Source organism: Cervus canadensis, chromosome 24 (assembly GCF_019320065.1).
Source record: "Cervus canadensis isolate Bull #8, Minnesota chromosome 24, ASM1932006v1, whole genome shotgun sequence".
In the NCBI taxonomy this organism is placed as follows: Eukaryota; Metazoa; Chordata; class Mammalia; order Artiodactyla; family Cervidae; genus Cervus; species Cervus canadensis.
In genome coordinates this window covers 324,557-347,938 of record NC_057409.1, presented here as the reverse complement: position 1 = coordinate 347,938, position 23,382 = coordinate 324,557, and the positions used below count along the sequence as shown (strand labels likewise).

At 43.0% G+C, this 23,382-nt stretch overlaps 1 protein-coding gene across 2 annotated transcripts in view; it reads left to right on the top strand.

The window, feature by feature from the left end:
- The window catches only part of FBXO42 (F-box protein 42), a 113,222-nt gene that overhangs the window by 59,872 nt on the left and 29,968 nt on the right, over window positions 1-23,382 (top strand). For both annotated transcript variants that reach the window (XM_043445891.1, XM_043445890.1), the window contains exons 2-4: window positions 4,713-4,979; window positions 7,508-7,624; window positions 17,349-17,483. In XM_043445891.1, coding sequence (XP_043301826.1) covers window positions 4,730-4,979; window positions 7,508-7,624; window positions 17,349-17,483 — 502 coding nt within the window. In that variant the 5' untranslated portion in view covers window positions 4,713-4,729. The remainder of the gene's footprint in view (window positions 1-4,712; window positions 4,980-7,507; window positions 7,625-17,348; window positions 17,484-23,382) is intronic.

Below are 23,382 nucleotides of genomic sequence, written 5' to 3'. Positions count from 1 at the left end.
ATGGTGCGAGGGCGTCTCTCTTACTTAGAGAGGATCCTGTGGATCATGGGCTCTAGGGCGCATGGGCGTCAGTAGTTGCAGCACATAGGCTCAGTTGTGGTGTATGAGCTTAGTTGCCCTGTGGCATGTAGAATCTTCCCAGAATAGGGATTGAACCTGTGTCCCCTGCATTGGCAGGTGGGTCTTTAACCACTGTACCGCCAGGGAGGTCCAGGTTTCCTTTCTTGGAAGTAAAAGCCGTTATTCAGAGATTATGATTTTCCAGCTTGAGTTTTTAAACACCTTTTTATGAAACTGTGATGATATTAGGTGGTAGGACTTGTGTGTGTGTATGTAGTTTTTTTGTTTTCGCCTTTTCGAATTTTTTTTTGCCTTACTTGGGAAAATAAAAATTTGTTGACCCTAGATCAGTCCAAAAAAACTTGCTGATCTGTGAAATTCAGAGGTCTGAGAACCGCTGCAATAGAAGCTTTCCCCAAAAGGCCAAGAGAATCTTGGCATGCAGTGGATTTTCCTTTCTCCTCCCTTGTTGTCAGAGTGAGGGTATATAACGGCAGAAAAAATCAGAACATTTTAAATATAGTAATGATTTTTTAGGAACTGTACATTTTATCTTTTAATTTTTTTTTTTTTTAAATTTCTTTGGAAGCAGCAAGCAACTTGTAAGATTTTGGTTCCCCAGCCAGGGATGGAACCCATGTCTTCTGCAGTGAAAGTGCAGAGTCTTAACCACTGGGCAACCAGGGAAGTCCTTATGCCCCATTTTTACTCTCTAGTTTCTTTTAACCATCTGAAGTCTCTGATTTTATTAGTTTTATTTAAGTTTTTGGTAGGAAGTTTCTGTTTTTTGTCACAATATCTAGAAGTGAACATTTAGGTTTTGTTGTTGACTCTGAAATGAATTCCTGAGACTATGTCTGCTTACTCACTCAGCAGCTTTGCTGAGTGTGTATATGGATACAGGAAATGAATTGTTTCCTGCTGTGCCCTGGGGGAGAGGAGGAGGCGGGCAGACCGTAGTGCAGTAGCCGCTCGTTTGAAGGCAGGTCTTCAGTGCTGCGAACTCGTGGAGGGAGAGGTGGCCGTGCCGTGAGCTTCGCTGCAGCCTGGTGCGGCCCACGCTGGGCTAATACAGCTAACTGCTGTTACAGCGTGGCTATCTGCCTCTTCTCCATTGTCTTTCATAAATAATTATTTTCTAGAGAAAATTTCTAGCCCAGAAAACTGCACCTTTTAATGCACCTACTTTCTAACTCTCCCCTGATTCATACTGGACTCCCATGAAAGCCTTTTGTCTCACATCAGTGTTATAGTTAAAGTACACAATTAAAATTGTTCTGTACTTTGTGTGTTATTACTTAAAATCTAAAAATTCAAGCTCTCACAAAATACAAATTTGGGTATTAAAGTTCCGTTACACTTTTTCAGTTTATACCACATGAAACATTTTGCTGAACCTAGAATATATGGAATTTTCAGAACCTAGAATATCTTCATTGATTGAAACCAGTACGTTTTCCTTGGCCATTTATATGCAGTGAAATCCGCCGGCTGCATGTGAATACGGGCCGTGGCCCTGAGAACTGGCGCATTTCTGCTGCTGTTCTCTGATAGTCATGAACCGCTTTCATTTAACGTCAGCCATTGCAAAGAGTGATAAGAAAGTATCCTGATAGGTACTTTGGGGAAACACTTCATTTTTCTATTTCATTAAAAGGACTCTTAAATAACACAGAGAGATGAGTTAACCGTTAAAAAAAGAACCTCACTGTAGCTGATATCTGTTATTAAACTTGGAATGCTTTCTAGAAACAGCTCTCTGAATTTACTTGTCAAAATAGCTTACAGTTTGCTAATAGCAACTGTAGTTATGCCAAATTTCTCTGTTTCTAGACTTTTTTTGGTCAAAATATCGACTGTCAGGAGTTAAGGAGTCTGCAGATTATGAACTTCTGTTAATGTACATAAGATATTAAGTAGTTTGTACTTGTGATAAAATGCCCATCACGCAAAAAATAGCTTTTGCCCTTTTGTCCTAAAAGTACTTCTGTAAGTGACAAAGAACATTGGTACAGGAAACAGTAACTTGAAAATCTTATCGCTTCTCGGCCTTTTGGCTAAGATCAAGTGTAACTTGAAAATCTTCCATCTTTCCACCTTCCCCCATTTCATTCTTTGGGATGACTAACCCTAACCCTATTCTTCAAAGGCTTGCTTCTGTGTAACTTCTTTCTCAAACTAGTTGGAAGCCATCTCTTCCTTCCCTGAGCTGCTAGAACTTGTTTGGTACCACAATCTGTCTTGTGTTGGTATTCTTTGTGTCTTTGACTCTTACTGGGTTAATCTCTTTGAGAGGAATTAGTGGGATATCTTCTTTTTGTGACTCCGTGGGATCTAAGTCAAAGCTGTGGTTTTTCCAGTAGTCATGTATGGAAATGAGAGTTGGACTATAAAGAAAGCTGAGCACCGAAGAATCTATGCTTTTGAACTGTGGTGTTGGAGAAGACTCTTGAGAGTCCCTTGGACTGCAAGGAGATCCACCCAGTCCATCCTAAAGGAAATCAGTCCTGAATATTCATTGAAAGGACTGATGCTAAAGCTGAAATTCCAATACTTTGGCCACTTGATGCAAAGAACTGACTCTTTGGAAAAGACCCTGATGCTGGGAAAGATTGAAGGCAGGAGGAGAAGGGGACGGCAGAGGATGAGATGGTTGGATGGCATCACCGACTCGATGGACATGAGTTGAGCATACTCCGGGAGTTGGTGATGGACAGGGAGGCCTGGGGTGCTGCAGGCCATGGGGTTGCAAAGTCAGACACGACTGAGCAACTGAACTGAACTGAACCCTTTGTCAGTCACATTATTTGCAAATATTTTCTTCTATTCTCTAGGTTGTCTTTTTGTTTTGTTTATGGTTTCCTTTGCTATGCAAAAGTTACTGAATTTATTTAGATCCCACTTATTTACTTTTGCTTTTATTTCCATTACTCTGGGAGATGGCTCGATAAATACCTTGCTGCGATTCATGTCAAAAAGTGGTCTGACTATGTTTTCCTTCTGGTCTTATATTTGTCTTTGATCCATTTTGAGTTTATGTTTCTGTGTGGTGCTAAGGAGTGTTATAATTTCATTTTTGTTTTGCATATAGCTGTCCAGTTTTCCCAGCACCACTTTGCCATAGATTAATGGACCAGAGGTGCATAGGTTTATTTCTGAGCTTCCTATCCTGTTCCAATGATCTATATTTCTGTTTTTGTGCCACGTCCATGCTGTTTTGATTACTGTAGCTTTGTAGCATGGAGAGTAGTCAGGGAGCCTGATTCTTCCAGCTCTGTTTTTCTGTCTCAAGATTGCTTTGGCTATTCAGGATCTTTTATGTCTCTATACAAAATTTAAGAATTTTTGTTCTAGTTTTGTGAAAAATGCCATTGTTGACTTGATAGGGATTGCATCGATCCTGTAGATTGCCTTGGGTAGTATAGTCATTTTGATGTGTAACTGTACTCTTCAGCCTTGGAGTTAGGGCTGGAAATGGAGAGGCCTTCCTCTAGCAAGATAAGCGTGTGGAAAAGAGTTCACTCAAAGCAGAGCAGAGGTGGCTATCCAGGATCTTTTATTTAACACAGTTTGTAGTACACCCATCACAGTCCTCTGCTTCCAGGGAGTGGAGGGGATTGCTGCTGCCCTTCCTCTGCACCGCCCCCCTCCCGACCGTGAGCGTTAGGCCAATCCCCTGCTTCTCAGTAGCCCCTGGTTTGTTCACCACCATCGGTTCATCAGCAGCCACTTGGTTAGGAGGCATTGCAGTATCGTGAGCTAGTTTGGCAGATGCATTATGTTAGGAGCAATTTCATGAGTTTTGACTCATGTTTTTCTTGCTGTGATCATTCTTTCCAGTTTTTAAGATATTGTACATAAATTGTTTTTGCCTAGTGTTCAATTTGATATAAGCATGGATAAGTAGTATGTACTTTTCTGTCTTCTTTTGCTCAGGATTAAGATTTACCCATGTGTGAATCTGTGGTTCCTTCCTTCCTGCTGTTTGAATGTAGCACAGTCTATCTGTTCTCTTGTCGATGGGTATTTATATTGTTTTCAGTTTTTGACTCCTCGGATCTGTTTCGATGTTTCCTGTTTTAAATATTGCCTTGTATTTGGTATTACAGCTAGTTAAGCTTGTTATTAGAATATTTACTATCCTCTTAAGTGAACTGTCTTGTGTAAAAGCTCAAAAAAGCACCCTATCATTTCTTATTCCCATGTCCTCAGAGTGTTCTTTTTACTCTTTTAGGATGCGCTGTTAGTTTTTTCTTCCGCGTTTGAGGCCTTGAATCATATTACTGGCTGAGGGAAGCTAGTTGCCGTTCCCTTTGTTATTGCCGATCATATCCTTGAGTTAGAGGAGTTGTTGAGCTCAAGTCTTTTGGTTTTATGGTTATACCAGAACTTGGCTGACACTCTAGGTTTTCAGTGAAGACGAAAAAAATTGCTATCAGAAACTTCTAGAGATTTATTAGATATTTGGGATGGGCTTGGTATTTGAGCTGTACCTGACAAATTAAGGTAGCTCACAACTAGTGTGGGGAAGTGCTAAAGGACAGGTTTCAATCTGAGCACCTGAAAGAAATCGTGAACAGCTTGGCTGCGTGTGCCTGAGCTGTTTCAGAACTTCAGACAGAGTACACTGATGTGCTTCTCTCCTGCTGTAGCTGTCGCGTGGAATGTCATGGCCAGCTCCTCAGACAGCGAAGATGACAGTTTCATGGCTGTGGACCAGGAGGAAACCGTGCTGGAAGGGACGATGGAGCCAGATGAGGAGCCCCGCGCGGCGCTGGAGGCTGAGGAGACTCGACATAACAGGTCCATGTCTGAGCTGCCAGAAGAAGTTTTGGAGTATATCCTCTCCTTCCTCTCCCCATACCAGGAGCACAAAACTGCGGCCCTTGTCTGCAAGCAGTGGTACCGGCTTATTAAAGGTACTGTGGGGCGCGGGAGCTCTATTTACTCATTTAAGGTTTCTTTGAATGACTTTTAATCTCTCAGTTTCCTTTTCTCTTTTCTCCCTTACATTTATTGTGGTTCTAACACTTAGACAGTTAGCTCTGGACATTTTCCTTTTCTCGTTATCCTGCCTAGTTTATGAACAACTTGAATACTGCAGTTTTTAATCCAATTTGCAGTTTTAAAATGAGGATTCTTTTCCTGCATATTCTTGGAGTTGATCTGGTAAATTGTATTATTCTTGAATAGGTAGAGTAGGGATGAATATGGATTGACAGTAAGAGCAAACCTTCATGTAACTCTTACCATTGTCAGGACTATTATAACTGCTTTACAGTCCTCATAGCAAACTGCGAATAGCTTAAAGTAGCTGTTTATGGCAGATGTGGAGTTATGAAAGCACTTACTGCTTGATTTTATCTCTAAACAGCCCAGATCCTATATATGTATTTTACTTTTTAAAATGAATTTCTCCTTTTTCTCCCCTCCATTTTCTAATCAAGATTTCAGCTTTAACTAAATGTTGAGGTTACTAGTTATACTATATTTTTTCAAATATTTTTTTATGTGGGCCATTTTTAAAGTCTTTATTGAATTGTTACAATATTGCTTCTGTTTTTGGTTTTTTGGCCATGAGGTATGTGGGGTCTTAGCCCCCCGACCGGGGATCAGACCTACACCCACTATGCTGGAGAGTCAAGTCTTAACCACTGGACCGTCAGGGCAGTCCCCTGTATTTTTAATTAATAACAGTTATTTTATTTCATTCCGTTTTAGGTGGAAAGGGCCTTTTTTTTTTTTTAATGAAGATGACCAAGCCAGTTGAATAATCTTTGATCAAAGCAAGGGTTGTATTGACTTTTTCTTTGCTGGTGTGAGCAAGGCAGCCAGAGATATGAGAGAGGAAAATGTTTAGATCAGAATCAGTCTTAAAATCTTTCCTAGAAGCAGAGTGGTTCTCTGGGGAGTAGGGTCCTTATCAGTTGTCCAGAGTCCAACCTTGATGGCTAATAAGGACCAGCTGTGTTGAAACTTTCCCCCAGCCCTGCGCGCATCTGCTCACAACTGGTAACACTGGCATGTACAACCTGCTTCTGTTTGCAGAATTAATGGCCTCTGCAGGAGAGACTGGCTCCCTGCACTACGGAGGTAGATGGTTTTACCTCGAAAATAGAGGAGGAAGAATCATACATGAGGGGTGGTGATCTAATCAAAGATATTTATTTATTCTTGGCATTCTTATCATTTTGATCTTTTTTTCTTTTTTTAAGAGAAAAGAACCTTAACCTAGTATTCCCAGTCTTAGATCTTCTGGGAGAAGTCACTGCCAGGACAGTTTTTTCTCCCCTCCATCATTATGTATCTGTCTTTTATTCATTACTGCCTTATCTCAATCCAAGATTTGAAAATTTGCATTACTTTACCAGTGCAGTGTATAGTTGACAGTATGGTCACACATTAAAAATGGCCATGTCTTTTTCATATTCCAGTTCTTATCTGTGAGTTCAGCCAAGGGAGGATGATCATCACTGGAAAACATGTTCTCTGATCCTGCTTAAGGATCCTCAAGGTGGCATAAATTCAAGAGTGGTATTCTTTCAAAATGTAAATAATTGATTGTACACTTCATTCAAAATGCTTCTCTTTGAAATAAGATAGTAATTTCATGTGTTGGAAAAACAGATTGTTCCAGAAGTATGAAGCTCTCACTTTTTTAAAAAGAGACTTCATTTTTTTTTAGAGTGGTTTTAGGTTCACGGCAAAATTGCACAGGTCATAGATTTCCTGTATACCTTCTGCCCCCAGACACTCACAGCCTCTCCCACTTTCAGCATCCTCACCAGGGTGGTACATTTTACAGTTGATGATCCTGCATTGATAATATTGATGTATCATTGTCACTCAAAATCTGTGGTTTACTTTAGGGGGTACATTCTGTGAGTTTGGACATGTATATAATGACATGTATCTAGCATTATAGTAAAAACTCTGATTTTTTTTTTTTAGACAGCTTTCCTTAGTTATAAATTCATCATTTCATAATCCACTGTCAGCTAATTATTATCTCCTTGTTTAATACGGAGAATACGTGGTCTAACTATAGATATTTACTGAACAGCTGTTATATTCCAGAGATTGTTTTACTGTATTTTTTCTCGCAAAACTAAATTATCTCCCAAGCCTCTTTGTTTTGGAGTAAACAGCACCAGTTATTTTGATGTGTTTCCTCATGATGTGACGTAAGAGAAGCAGAGTTAAAGTGTGAGCAGATTTTGTCACCTTGAGGGAGTCATTTAACCTTGGTAAAATCTGAAGATTAGATCTTCCAGTTTTGAACTTACGTGATTTTGTTTTCTGTCTTTGAATGAAAAAAAACAAAGAAATTTGGAGTTCCTCAAAGAAACTTACATCTTATAAAAGTGATGAGACAGTAGATTCAATTTTATAATTTGGTTTACGAGTGAAGAGTCCAGGCTGAGGCGTTGGTTACTTTTGTCTTTAGGTGTAGCCCACCAGTGTTACCATGGTTTCATAAAGGCTGTTCAGGAAGGGAACATCCAGTGGGAGAGTCGGACATACCCTTATCCCGGGACCCCCATCACCCAGCGGTTCTCACACAGTAAGTATTTATCATGAAAACAGGTCCCATCTTGCCAGCGGTCATGTTTCCAAAAACTATTTTTGAGGCTTGTATTTTGTCTGACATTTTTAATGAAGAGAATATAAAATGAGGATTCATATTAATTTTGCAGCCAGAATTAGGGAAGAGCATGAGCCTAAATGTTTTGTAGGCACTGTGGTGTAATTTTATGTTTGCTTTTTCGTTGGATTTTTCTAGTATCTGTACTCCAAGGAGGTCAAGGTGTTGTGCTTGGGCTTTTAAACTCTTGACATCAGGTAACAGAAGAGCGAAGGAAAGGTGCTCATGAAGGTTTCTATGATCCTGTTGAGGGAGTAGCCAGTTCACCAAGAACTCTTTATTTTACATGGTATGTGTTCAGCAAACACGGAATTTGACTGGGGTCACACACAAATTTTGAACATGAAGGATATTGATTATAAAATACAAATTTAAGTAATAAAATTATAAATAAAATGTTCTGGCAAATAGACATAATTTAGAGTTTTTGACTTATTCTAGAATTAACTCTCCATTTTAGCTGATTTTTATAGATGCCACTTTATGTATTTTTTCCTTTGACTGTGCCCCGGGGACACCATGTGGGATCTTAGTTCCCTGACCAGCGATTGAACCCAGACCCCAGCAAAGAGAGCACTGGATCCTAACCACTGGACCGCCAGGGACTTGCCAATATCATTTCATTCCAGAGGTGGCTTCTCTACCCCTGAGCCGCCAGGGGAAGCCCATTGGTGATTCATATCCATCCAGCAAAGTGAGACTGAGATGTAAAGGTGTATATATATGAGTGGTTTTACAAAAGTTCATTGGGAAGAGAGGGAAGCCTTTTGGAAAGTTCTCGGAATTACTGCTGTAGTTACATTACTTGCCTGTTCAGAAACCTTGAGTGTCTGTCCAGTGATAAAAGCTAAACTTAGTCATATTTAAAACCCTCTTTAAGCTGACTTATTTCTACATTTACTACTTCATCTCCTGACTTTTCCCAAGAGCTCCCCTCTTTTTAAGCTGTCACTTTGCTGTACTCATTTCTTCCTCCCTGGAGTATTCTCCTCCACTTAGCTGAAGCCTGCTTCTTCTTGAAAGCTCAGTTCAAGTTCTAGCTCTTTGGGGAAAGCTTTTCTCAACTCTCTGGGCCACAGAAAAATTTTTCCTGATCTGAACTTATGTCTGGAATACTGATTTGGCACTTAACTCATATTGTCTTTCACTGTTAACTTTTATATTTGTGTCTCTTTTTTTAAGCCGTATTTTGAAATTTGAGGGGAAGGAGAGTTACTGGTTATCTATGTTACATAAACATTACTTGCAAAGTTACCAACTTAAAACAAGATTTATTATCTCACAGAGTTCCTCAGGGTCAAGAATTTGGGAGTAGCTTAGCTGGCACGTTCTGACTCAGGGTCTCTTGTGAGGTTACAGTCAGCCTGTCAGTCAGGGCTCCCGTCCCCTGCGCGCTCGGCCGAGGTCTGGGGAATCTGTTTCCAAGCTCACTTAGTAGCCATTGAGAGAAGACTCGGTTCCTTACTGCGGGGGCTCCTCCACAGAGCTGCTCACGGCTTGGCAGCTGGCTTCCCACAGAATGAATGATCCGAGAGAGAAACGGAGACGCTGAGGTGGCAGCCATGGTGTTTCTGCAGCCTGATCTCTGCTGAATGCCGTCCTTTCTGCTCCACCCTGTAGGTCACACGGGGTTGCCCGAGGGTGTAAAACCAGGAAGTGAGGATCCCGGGCGGTCTCTTGGAGGTTGACTACCCCGGACGGTACCCCATACTCTCATATCCAGAGGCGTTCAGTGAAAAACGGTGGCTCATCATTGTCTTTGAACTGAATCTAAATAGATCAAAGGAATGAGTGGAACTGTTGGCTGTTTCCAGTGCTCTCAGGGAGCTGGTTTTACTCATGCTGTTGTAAACCCCCAGGGCAGTAGATCTCAAAAGTGCGATTCTTGGACTTTGTGGGAGGGAGGCGTCTGTGAGACTCTTTGGGATCTGTGAGGTCGGAACCGGCTTCCGTCAGTTCTCGTCTGCGAGTGTGGTCGAGGCGTGAGTCCCCCTGTCCTGGGCCGAGCGCGGGCTGTCGCAGTCTCCCCAGCACTGCTTTGGCTCCGTCAGTGCGGCTGTCAGCACGGTGAAGAGACGGCGACTACTTCCTCAGCTACTGCTACTTATTATGATCATAAAAATAGTTTTGAAAGAGTCTCACATGTTTTCAGGAGTTCATAGACATATACTTTGCAGTGAAATTTAGACGAATCCTTGCTGAAAATATTTAATGAAATTACGGGAGGATCCATATTAGGTCCAGTATTTATTGTTGAAGGAGGGGTAACTTCAGTTATCTACACATGCTTGGAATGAGGAGCAGAGACAAGATTTCTAAAAACAGGACGTTTCTTAAGATTTTTTTTTCTCTTCAAGATTTATCTGTTACTGGCTGTGGTGGGTCTTTGCTGCCGCAGGAAGGCTCGCTCTAGTGGCGGTGTACGGGCTTCTCGTTGGCGGTGGCTTCTCCCGTTGCATGGAGCGGCTCTGAGTGCCACGGCTCCGTAGCTGGGGCTCGAGTGGTCCAGGATGCAGGCTGAGTGGTTGTGGTGCATGGGCTTAGTAGCTCTGAGGCAGGTGGGATCTTCCCAAACCAGGGGTCCAGCCGGTGACCCTTGCTTTGCCAGGTGGCTCCTTAAATGTTAGACTACCACGGAAGCCTGAGGATGGTGTTTTAAAACAAATAGTGTTGGAACCCTTTGTTGTTGTTTAATTGATCAGTTGTATCCAACTCTGCCACCCCATGGAATGCAGCACACCAGGCTTCCCTGTCATTCACCATCTCCCAGAACTTGCTCAAACTCATGTCCGTTGAATGGGTGATGCCATCCAACCATCTCATCCTCTGTTGTCCCCTTCTCTTCCTGCCTTCACTCTTTCCCAGCATCAGGGTCTTTTCCAAAGAGTCGGCTCTTCACATCAGGTGGCCAAAGTATTCAACTTCAGTCCTTCCAATGAATATGCAGGACTAATTTCCCTTAGGATTGACTGGTTTGATCTCCTTGCAGTCCAGGAGACTCTCAAGAGTCTTCTCCAGTACCACAGTTCAAAAGCATCAATCCTGTGCTCAGCTTTCTTTATAGTCCAATTCTCACATCCATACGTAACTACTGGAAAAACCGTAGCTTTGACTATATAGACCTTTGTTGGGAAAGTGATGTCTCTGCTTTTTAATACACTGTCTAGGTTTGTCATAGCTTTTCTTTCAAGGAACAAGCATCTTTTAATTTCATGGCTACAGTCACCATCTGCAGTGATTTTGGAGCCCAAGAAAATAAAGTCTGTCACTGCTTCAACTTTTTTCACTTCTGTTTGCCATAAAGTGATGGAACCAGATGCCATGATGTTAGTTTTCTGAATGTTGAGTTTCAACCCAGCTTTTTTGCTCTCCACTTTCACCATCATCAAGAAACTCTAGTTTCTCTTTACTTTCTGCCATTTGAGTGGTATTATCTGTATATCTGAGGTTGTTGATATTTCTCCTGGCACTCTTGATTCCAGCTTGTGATTCATCTGCATTTCACATGTGGATGAATGTGAAATGAATGAATGAATGTGAATGAATGAATCCAGCCCAGCATTTCACATGATGTACTCTGCATGTAAGTTAAATAAGCAGGTTGACAATATACAGCCTTGTTGAACTCCTTTCCCAGTTGTGAACGAGTCATCTGTTACATGTCTGATTCTGACTGTTGCTTCTTGACTTGCATAGAGATTTCTCAAGAGAAGTGTAAGGTAGTCTGTCTCTTAATGTTTATTACTATCTGCATTTTACCATAATTATCTATGTAGGAGAGGCTACATGCTAAAGAAAAACTTTTTACTTGGGAAGCAATTTCCTTGGCTCTTCTGATTGACACTTTCCTCATCTGTAAAATGTGTATATGCCCATATGTTTAGGAGTTTTCCACAGTTTGTTGTGATCCACAGAGTCAAAGGCTTGTGTAGTCAATGAACCAGAAGTAGTTGTTTTTCTGGAATTCCCTTGCTTTCTCCATGATCCAACAAATGTTGGCAATTTGATCTCTGGATCACCCGCTTTTTCTAAACCCAGCTTGTACATCTGGAAGTTCTTGGTTCACGTACTGCTGAAGCCTAGCTTGAAGGATTTTGAGCAGAACCTACAATTCAGTTCAGTTCAGTCGCTCAGTCGTGTCCGACTCTTTGAGAACCCATGGAGTACAGCATGCCAGGCTTCCCTGTCCATCACCAAATTCAGTAGTTCCCCCCAATCTTCTTCTCTGCTTAATTTAGTGAACGGCATTATCATTCTCTCCATTATACAGACTTGAAATCTTGGTTTCATGCTCAGTTCCTCTCCCTCCCTCAACAACAAAAGTCAAATCTTGTTGACTGTTCTGTCTCTGCAGTCTGTCTCATGTCTTTCCTTTTACTCCCATTACTCACACTTATGACTTAATCATCCCATCTTTCCTATCTCTTCTTCCTACTTTCCTCCCACACCTCCCTCCCTCCCACATTGCAGCATCTTACTTCCCCAGCCAGAGATCACACTTGTAACTCCTGCAGGAGAAGTGTGGAGTCTTAACCACAGGATCGAGAGGGAAGTCCCCCTAAATCTTTTCTAAACACTCTTCTTACTTTTTCTCTTCATCTGAACCTGGTCTAGACACTGTTGGTAGCCATCTTTAAAACTGGGGACAGTGCCGCCTCCTGGGGCCTTTGGATGTATGCAAGGTCATGGCATACTGTCTCGACTGGAAAGTACCACAGGCGGATAGTAGGCAAGGAAGGACCCGGGTTGCCGAATGTCCTGTAGTGAACGGGATGATCCTGCACACAACAAACTGACCTGTTCAAAATGACAGGCGCCCTGAGCCGGGAAGCACCGCAAACCTAAGACATAAAGCCAGCCTTACCATTCCTCTGCCGAGAAGCCTCAGCCTATCTGCACTGCAGGTGGACGTCTCCACTCTGGTGGCCTTCAGCGCCCCAGCTTACCTGTTCAGCCTGACTCACGGTTGCATCCTTACACAGCCAGGCTCTACCCACACAGGATTCTGTGTTTGTCTGAAATTCCCTACTTCGTGGCTTTGCTTAGATGCCCTGATTTCATTTCCCTTCCCCTCCCATTGCTTTTTAGCCCCTAGACATATTTTCCCCTTGTTAAATGACAGAAAGTGTCCTGACCTCTAAAACCCATCTAGGAGACAAAGCCAAAATCTACCTCCTTTCACACTATTCTCAAATTCCCCAGTATGGAGATTAAGCTCTTCTCTTTCTCTGCTTATACTGCCTTAATAGACTCTTCATACCTTCCTTTTAATGTTTATTACCATCTGCCTTTTACGATAATTATCTGTGTAAGAGAGACTACATGCCAAAGAAGAGCTTCAGACTTGGGAAGCGAGTTCCTTGGCTTCTCTAATCCACACTTCCACAAAATGTGTATAACAAATCCTGTTTGTGCCACAGGTTACTAGGAAATTTAATTGAGGAAACAGTTGTAGAAATATGTTTTAACCTGCAAAATGATAGGATAATGATGGTGTCTCCTCCACAAGGTTCTTGTCTGCCTGAGAACACTCTGGTCCCATGTCTTAGACATCTTGTGCACCTCTCACAACTCCTGGCTCATAGTTGACATCAACTAATTCTGTGGAATTGTGTAACAAAGATATGAGCAATAGAGCGTCTTTCTTATGTAAAAGTCGAGACAGAAAATGCAGGGGAAGTAAATGAAGCCAGTTCTCCTAGTTATTTGATGAGTGTTTGTATGGCCAGACATGCAACTCTTGACTAAGGTAGAATGTCCCTTTCAGGTTGACATAGGGGGCTGTTGAGTACCCAGAATTATGTTTTGGTGTCCAGGCTGCATATATGGTCAGGTCATTCCATACACATGCCAACCTTGCTCCTGCAGTAGCCAGCAGGCCCAGACTGGATAACCAACCTGTCTTATTCCATAGTTATGTAATTACAGGCCTTATCAAGTATGTCCTGGCTTGTAGATGCTAGACACGTGACAACCTAAGCATGGGATAGATGCCTCAGGACCTTTCCCTGGAGACAAGTGAGGAAACAAGAGAATTTAACCTCTGAAAGTACAAAAATTAGTCCAGTGAACATTTAGTGACTACCAGGCACCATGAAAAATATGAAACTGGAAGACCTTGAACTTTAGAGAATTATAGTATAGTAGGAAAGTATTCAGAACACTGAAAACTCTTTGCTTACTGTGTGTGTAATTGTGAATATTTGATTTGTCTTCAAATAGGAATTATTAGATTTTAACTTGAGACATGTGACTTTTAGTAGTTGTTCATGGAGCAGTCAAGCACATTTCAGAAAATTTGAAGAGATTTAGCTATTGGAACAATCACATTCTCAATGTTATTAATATTTTTTTTAGCAGGGTAATGATACCATACAATGAACAGTAACTTCTGTATAGTACATTCCAATGGTCTGTATGTTCTGAAAGGAAAATGTTCTGTTTGGGTGGAGAACTTTGGTAAAAGGAAATAGCTACTTGAGCCCTGGTGTTTGCTGAGATTCTTAGTTTGTTTAAAAGGCCCGTTGAGTTTGTTGGGTCCCCACCCCCACTCAGGCCAACACGTAGGCGCCTTAAATAAAAACAGACACAGTTCAGTAGGATGCTTAAAATGCGCGAGTGTATTATTGATGGCTGTTTTCTCATTCTCATTACATCTGAGTTCTAAACATAGCTACCTAAATTGACTCTCTTCCTCTCCAAGCTTTGTTGATAATGCCTGCTGGACGTTGAAAATACACTGTGTGAAACTTGTCATTTCGGTCCCATTAGCTTTGCATAGACTTTGGGCTGTGCCTTCCTCTTCCAGAAGCCTTTGTTTGCTCAAAGAGAGCAGGAAAATGCCATTTGCCTTATTTTAGTATAGGATTAAAATACACGTGGTGAAGATCTCACGGGGCCAGCTGCTGGCTAGGTTTTCAATCCAAATAGAGCAGAATGTTTGCTACCTCTTTGAAAAATAAAGGCACTGTGTTCTTTTACTGCATGAAGGAAGCAGCTGCCAGGAGTTGGTCTTTGAGGAATAGTGGGACATAAATGAGCTCCTGACTCTTTTAGTTATGAAATCATGGATTTGTTTTATTAAACATTGTCATAATGGACCTCAGTTAGAGTTTCAGAAGACAAGGGACATGGCTAATTTCTGTTCTGGGGTTCCGGATTATCCAGAGGAATAGAATGTTCTCTTATGCTGGGCACCAGTCAGGACAATTTAAAATTGCCCCAATTTGTTGGAGCAGCTAGTTCAAACAAGGTATAAGAAGACCAGGATACTTGAAGCTTAACGGCTTTAGTGAGATTAAAGTGTGGCTTCAGTAATTATCCTATTTGTTTGTTGAATATTATCTAACTTGATCTATTGTTATTTGCAGTGCTTAACAACTCTGAAACATGAGCAATGGAATTATGTAGAATTTTCCTTCTTGGGGGGCCACACTGCACAGTTTGTGGGCAGTGAAAGCATGAAGTCCTAACCACTGAACTGCCAAGGAATTCCCAGGATTACACTCCTTAATAGCCTTTCTTATTGGGATGTTAATGTAAAAACTGATTTAGATATGGATTGCAAGTTATTTTCAAGGCAAAGAAAGTCAGTGGGGAAATTCCCTGGCAGCCCTGTGGTTATGACTCTTATGCTTTTACTGCAGGGGCCTGGGTTCAATCCTTAGTCAAGGAACTGAGATCCCTCAAGCTGCATGGCACCATCAGAAAATAAAAAAGAAAGAAAGTAGTGGAAAGTGTGAAATCATGTTACCCTTCATATTCCATCGTAGCATGGTTGAGTTCTGGGAGTAATTAAGTATTTTGCAGATGTGAGCCTGTTGATGATTAAACGGCATTTCATTTCTTCATATCTCTAGTTTCTTTAATTTCTTTGTTAATTTGAAAAGCCTGTAGCTCTGTTATTGTGCAGTGTTAGAGGTCAGATGTTTCGGATTTACTCCTTCCCCTGGCTGAGACTACGGGGTATAAGTGACTGAGCACATTGCTTTTATTTTCTCTTAGCTCATCCAACTTTCAGATGTGGCTTCCCTAGTGTAGAGAGCCTTTAAAGGCCTATCAAGTGGGCTGTGTTTAGAAAAAATAAAAAAGGAGGGTTATTCCCAGAGCGTTTGTGTATCACAAGAGGTGATTATAGCAGTAGCATTTCCCTTTTTCTGAGCTAGAGTCCAGAAGAGATTTTAAAACCAGTGGTGGACTAGACTGAGCTGGACCTACCGATGGGCTGGATGAGCACCAGAGCCCTGTTGCCCCTGTGGGCCGAGCCTCCGAATTTCTTTTCCCTTTCCACTTCCTTTTACATGATGCTTAACTGTTTCAGCCTAGTTTGACTTTGAGAGGTCTGGTTTTCCCACTGATATGCATGGAATGAATGAAAAGTTTTGCTCTGCTCTTTTCCCTAAAACCCAAGATGGTGAATGCAGAGCTGTGAGGAGCATGGCCATCTCTCCCACAGGATAGAGGCTGCATGCGCTCTCTGGGGAGAAGCACAGGGGCGGAGCTGAGCTTCCACGTGTCTTGTCCAGGCCCTGGCTCCGGTCATCCTGGTGTTAGGGCAACAGCCCCTCTCACAGCCATTGACTCTTGCCTTCAGGACAGTGTCCGCTGGTGAGGTGTATATAATCACCTAGTTAAACAGGCTTTTCTTAGAGACCTCGGTGCTTTTCGTGTACTTATTTAAAGTATGTGTTTACTTTTGGTTGTGCTGGGCCTCTGTTGCTGTGCGTGGGCTTCTCTTGTGGAGCAGGGCTCTGGGCGTGTGGGCTTAGTAGCTGGGGCTCTCAGGCCCTGGATCTCGCAGGTTTCAGTAGTCGTGGTGCTGGGGCTGTAGTTGCCTGAGGCGTGTGGAATCTTCCCGGACCAGGGGTTGAACCCGTGTCTCCTGCATTGGCAGGCGGATTCCTATCCGCTATACCACCAGGCAAGGCCGACCTTGGTGCTTCTTATGTGTTACTGCCTGCGTTGGTTTTCTATTCAGCACCGAGCAGTCAGCTTTGGTGGCTTTTGGATACACCTAGGAGCTTAGTGACTTTCATGTTTTTTCTCTTGGTGGTTTGGGGACCATACTACCTCTGAGATCCCCAAGCTATATTGGTTCCATGTGTGTGGTTACTTTGTGGCGTTGATTAAAATTGTTTTCTGTCATTCTCTTTCATATAAAGTCTTGTTTATTGTTTTGTTTCTTCATATTTCATTTGAAAGCAAAAGCAATAAGAGGAGTGGTGGAGAGAAATGGGAGGACTGAGTCCTCTGTTAGCAGTGACTCTCTTCTTCTAGCCCGCGAGGATAATGATGCAAATTCAGATTAATTATGGAGCTGCACTGACATTTCACTTATTGAGCACTCTGAATCTAAATTCTCATGTGCTCTTGCTAGAATTATGCTGTCTTATGTAATATCATTGTCAGCTTGCTTAGTGTGCTCAGAAATAACATTTCCGTAGCTTTTCTCTGGTTTTGGTTTAAAGGTTAATGTAGTGTTGATGAACTTGAAGACACAAGGCTGGTTATGGAAAGGTTGGTACCTGGTAGCAGTTATGATATGTGTGAAATAATTGATCTTTGAAAGACATGGACTATAGTTAAGGTCCTAGAATACCTTCAAAATTAGACACCAGTTGTTCATTAATTGTTTTCTTTCTAGGTGCGTGCTATTATGATGCTAATCAGTCTATGTATGTGTTTGGAGGCTGTACCCAGAGCAGTTGCAATGCTGCCTTCAATGACCTCTGGAGACTTGACCTAAATAGCAAAGAGTGGATCCGACCTTTGGCTTCAGGTAAGAGAGAAAATGCTGCTCTGTGCCCCCTTACAGGGAAACTCCCCTTGCACGGAAACTCATGACCCTTTTGGTGTTGGTCTCAAGAACAGATTACTGGGCCCCAGGCCCTTTGTCAAATCTGCTTGTAAACGCTCACGAGCGACGTGCTTGTGTAAGGTCTTTGTGTCTTTTCTGAGTTATGCTTCATCATTAGTGCTGGGACCCTGCCAGACTCGCTGCACCGCTGTGTGAACTCGTCTGTGTGGTTTTCTCAAGCGCTTGTCCAGGTGTGACGCGCTCTTTGGTATGAAGGTGAAGTAACAGCGGCACAGTCATGAGAACTGCAGTTGACTGACAGAAGCTGTTGTCCCAGGGCTGAGGTCTGTGAATGTCTTTCGTTGTTGCCAGCTCAGGTATTTGGGGAGTGTGTGAAGTATGCCTCTGCTGGTCCCTCCTAACTTCTCAGCAGTGTGGGAAGATCCCACAGGCGGCACAGCCCCTCATCGTCCCACTGCGCCAAAATCTGGGCAGAAAGCCGCCGGGTCGTTTTCTCTTTTGACCTAACCTTTCTTGGGGAAGAAAAACACACACACACGATTGTTTCCGCACTCACAAAGCGGGGTGGCTTGAAAAGGCACAGTTAGAAGCTCGGAGGGGCCCGGGTGATGGACGAATAGAGTCCTCTGAGTGTAAAGCACCCTGCTTGGTTTGTTGGCAAGCCTTTCCCAAACATTCTTCTTTTGGCCTTGAGGGCTGCAATTCATCGTACTTATTTAGGTCTTGCTTGCTTTGATCACCAAATGGAAGGCAACATGGTATATTAGAAAGGGCACTGGACTAAGAGTGAGGCGACATGAGTTTCATTTCCTGGCAAAAATCACCAATTCTGCATGTAACTATGACTAAGTTACTGTATCTCTCTGGGAGAAGTATGCAGGCAGATCAGAAGATTCTGTTTTTAAGTGAATTGAGAAAGCTGCTTTATGTTTCCCTTTATTTCTGTAATGACTGCTCTGAATGTCTAGGCCAGGCGCTTAGAATCTCTTTATGAGAAGAAGCTGCATTTTGCTTTCCCAAAGCTGTAAGCCCCTGTTTCTTCCCTCTGCAGTAGACAGTATGGGAGAGAAGCACGTAGTGACTGTAGGCGCTCAAAGCTGGAACTGGGTTTTGAACGCAGGAAATTCTTTAAAACTATTGGAAAGATGAAAAAGTGTTAATCTTAAAAAATTTTTGAACATTAGGACTCTTTTAGAGCCTTCAGAGCTTTGTACTCTGGACCATTTCCTTTTCTAGCACTTTGTAACCCCTGTTGCACTTAACACAGCATGGATTAATACTTAGAACCATGGATTCTAAAATGCAGAGGGTTTTTCTAGCTTAAGCATCCTGTTGCCATTGTACTTATTGTCCAGGCCCCATATGATGTCCCAGTAACAAAATACCAATACCGCCTGTCTCTGTTTCGTAACCAAGCTTTATGACTTTGGGGCTTCCCTGGCGGCTCAGATGGTAAAGAATCTGCCTGCAGTGCAGGAGACCTGGGTTCACTCCCTGGGTCGGGAACATTCCCTGGAGAACAGACTGGCTGCCCAGTCTAGTATTCTTGCCTGGAGGATCCCATGGACAGAAGAGCCTAGGGGGCTACAGTCTATGGGGTTGCAGAGAGTCCAGTACGACTTGAGAAATGAACACTTTTATGCCTTTGGTAATTTGGCGTGGGTGTTGCTCTTTCTTGTACGTGTGGAGTTGTGGACCTTCATAGCCTATCGGCATCTGCTTTGTTTATTTTTCCTTATTTTTCTTTACAAGATAGACATGGCATTTTTGTTGTTGTCAACTACTGAGTTTAAAGACTATGCTTTGAAATCCCCAAGGTAGAAGTATCAGGGAAATACCTGTCTTTATAATGCAGATTTTATAACTGATCTGAATTTTAAAAAAAAATACAGTGTTGGACTGTTCCCTTTTATAAAACATCTTGGCTCCTGAAAGTTTAAAAGTACTTTTCTAACAGAATATCTCAAATAATCTAGTTTCTGCATCACTCTAATCTACAATTAGAGGCTAGTTTTGGGGGGGTGGGTGGTGAAGACTGAGCTTTTTGAAATGTCTAGTTTAAATTAAAAAACAAAACAAAACAGTAGTTTAATTAAGAGTCCTATGAGATTCTCAGCTTCCCAGGTGGCACCGTGGTAAAAAATCAGCCTGCCAGTGCAGGAGATGCAAGAGATGTGGGTTCGATCCCTGGGTTGGGAAGATCCTCTGGAGGAAGAAATCGCAACCTACTCCAGTATTCTTGTCTGGAGAACCCCATGGACAGAGGAGCCTGGCCGGCTACTGTCCACGGGGTCAGAGAGTCAGACAGCACTGAGCGCACTCACACAGAAGCATACGAGATTCTCATTTAGGCAGAAATCCCATGGGAAGATTGCCTGAGGCAACCAAACATCAGTGATTCTTTCTGAATAAGAGACAGTTGTTGGTATGTCTTGGTGTCCCTGACTCACCCATTTGAGCACTTGGAGGTGGGTAGGTCAGATGGTGCCCGAGGGGAGCGTGCTGCCTACTGCCCTTTGGTACCAGATGCGAAGTCTTCCAGCGTCTGAGTATCTGCAGATGAAGGGTGTCTAGAGTGATGGTTTTAGCCATGTTCAGTCTTCAAGTGTAGCTCTTTGGAAAAGAGCATCAGGCAGACAGTGGAGCAGTGTGGATTGGGAGCAGAGTCTTGACACGGAACACCGCTGTCTCAGGCGTCTTTTCACCTGTGGTTGGTGATGTTGCGCATGAGACTGGAGCGTCTCAGTGTGGTTGGTGTCCTGGCGCAGGCTGCCATAACAAAACACCGTAGTCTGGGGGGCTTCAACCCCAGAAACTTACTTCTCACATTCTGGAGGCTAGGAGTCCGAGATCCGGGTGCTGGTGAAGGCTCTTTTCCTGGCTGTCAGAGAACCAGGCAGCTTGCTCTGTGTCCACGTAGCAGAGAGTGAGTTCTGGTATCTCTTCCTTTTTTTATAAACCGAATTATCTCCCAAAGCTCTCATCTTCATACGCCATCACACTGAGATTCAGACTTCAGCGTATGGATTTGGGGAGGACACAGTTCAGTCCATAGCAGTTGGAAATAATGTGTTTTGTCAACAAAACCTTGTCTTGCATTTCTTTTGAAACGACAGGAAGAGGGAGCATCTAGAGGGAGGGGGGTGGTGATGAGTGCTGGAATGACGGCTCTTACAGTTGAGAGAGACCTGTGGTGCTTCTCCGACACTTCCACCGAGGTACCGCCTCCTCCCTTTTACATAAGGGTAGGTGAGTCCTGCCTTCGTGGAGCTTACACTGTAATGGGGAAGAAACGGTAAACAGTCATAAAGGAAGTGAGGAGTGGGATGTAAAATAAGAAAGGGAGACAGCCTTTTCTGCTGAGACATGAAAGATACAGAGTGGAGGGAGGTGAAAGTGGCATGTATGAAGAACAGGACGTATTGGAGGAGCTGAAAGCAGCCCTTGTGGATGTAGCGTAATGAGCAAGGGGTGGCATGGCATTGACAGAGCTGAGGTGTAGATGGGAGCCAAGGGTATTGTGATCCTACATACATTTTAAAGAACACTGCTGCTGCTATTTAAGAAATGGATTAAAGGAAGGCAAGAAGATGAAGCAGAGAGAACAGATAGGAGGCTATCAGAATAGCACTGGTGAGAGCATGTGATAGCTTGGACTAGAGTCACAGCAGTGGAGATAGAGAGAAGTGAACGAGTCTGAGCTGAATTTTTTTTTTTCTTTTTTTTTTTTTGAGCTGAATTTTTATGTTAAAATTGATGGGACTTCTTGATGGATTAGATATGGGAGGGTGAGAAGGGCAATCAAGGCTGACTTATGTACACTTACGTAGATAGTGGGGCCATTTGCTAAAACAGAAGAAATATTTGGAAGAGGTTTTTTTTTTTAAATCTCTTTAAACATTTAAGTGGTGGTATCAAGTAATTCATTGTTATGGGGAGTCTAGCATTTGAAGTAGAGGGTTTGACTTGCCTTGAATGATGGCATAACCCTCTTGCTCAGTTAATTCTGCTGCAATTCTTCATTTTGTTCATGCAGCAAATATCTATGGATTGCTTACTCTGTGCCCAGTATTCCTTTAGATGCTGGGGATTCATGAGTGAATAAAACAGACAAAAATCCTACTCCTAATGGAGATTAAGGAGAAGGCAATGGCACCCCACTGCAGTACTCTTGCCTGGAAAATCCCGTGGATGGAGGAGCCTGGTAAGCTGCGGTCCATGGGGTTGCGAAGAGTCGGACACGACTGAGACTTCACTTTCACTTTTCACTTTCACACATTGGAGAAGGAAATGGCACCCCACTCCAGTGTTCTCGCCTGGAGAATCCCAGGGATGGGGGAGCCTGGTGGGCTGCCGTCTATGGGATCACACAGAGTTGGACACAACTGAAGTGACTTAGCAGCAGCAGCAACGGAGATTAAATTCAAATAAGGGAAAAGTGAAAGTGAAAGTCACTCAGTCGTGTCTGACTCTTTACGACCCCCTGAACTGTGCATGGCATTTTCTAGGCCAGGATACTGGAGTGGGTTGCCTTTCCCTTCTCCAGGGGGTCTTCCCAATCCAGGGATCGAACCCAGGTCTCCCGCATTGCAGGCGGATTCTTTACCAGCTGAGCCACAAATAAGGGAAGACATGTTTAAAATGGCAAGTATGTGATATAGTAGAAGATGATTAATGCTCTTGAAATGAAGCCATAGCATAGTAAAGGGGATGAGGAGCAGGGGAGACTGCCGCTGGGGATCAGGGTAGAGCTCATGGAGAAGGTGACCGCAGAGCAAAGGCTTGATGGGGACAGGGGGCGAACCGTGCTTATCTAAGGAAAGAGCATTCCAAACAGGGGATTACCAGGGCAAGGGCTCAGAAGTGGAGGTGTGCCTGGGACAGTCAAGGGGTGATGAGGAATCCTCTGTGACTGCAATGGAGTGTACAAAGGAGGAGGTACTCAGAGAGATTAATGCAGGAGAGGGTGTCGTACATACACGGCTTTCTGGCTGTTACAAGAACTCTGTGGGCTTTGTCCTATTCTTTCAGTGAAATGGCTAGTCATTTAGGTTGCTGAGAAGACTGTAAGAGGACAAGTATAGAAATGAGATCAGTTAAGAAATGGTAGCAATAATCTAGGCAAGAAATAATGGTGATTTGGATGAGGGTATTAACAGAAGGATAAAAGTTGGCTGCATTGGATCGAGTCCACAGTTTGGATGTGGAGTGTGAAAGAGGAGGAGTCAGGATGAGACTATCAGGGGAGTGTGGCGTCTTGGGAGCTACCCTACGTGCACATGTTTCCTTTCCAGGAGAGGAGGAAATCATCAGCCGTGTCTTATGTAGCTAAGAGGTCAAGTCATATAATGACTGAGACTTGGCTTTGAACGTAGCCAAGAGTCTTTAGTGAGAGGCAGGAATGAAAGCCTGTTCGGAGTGGTTTTAAGAGAATGGGAAGAGAGGAGCTGAAGACAATATGAACAGGCCATTAGTTTTTTTAAGAGTGTTGCTATAAAAGAGAGCTGGAAAGTGGGGTGCTGAGTAGAAATTAATGTAGAATTGAGAGGATTTTTTTTAAAAGATGGCAGTTATAGCATGTTTATATGCTGATGGGAATCTAGAGAGAGGAACTGATTCGGATAGAGAGGAAGAAATAATTGCGAGGACAGTGTCTTAAAATAGTGACAAAACAGAGTCTACTCTGCAGGTGGAAGGGTTGACTGCGGACAGGAGCATTGACTCTTTATCTGTGGAGCAAGGAGTCTATGATAACAGATGCTGGTGGGTGGCTAGATGTGGGAATGGGTGGAAGTTCTCTCTTGACCGCTTTATCACTCAGATAAAATAATTAAGGGTGGAAGAGAACAGAGCCGTTGGA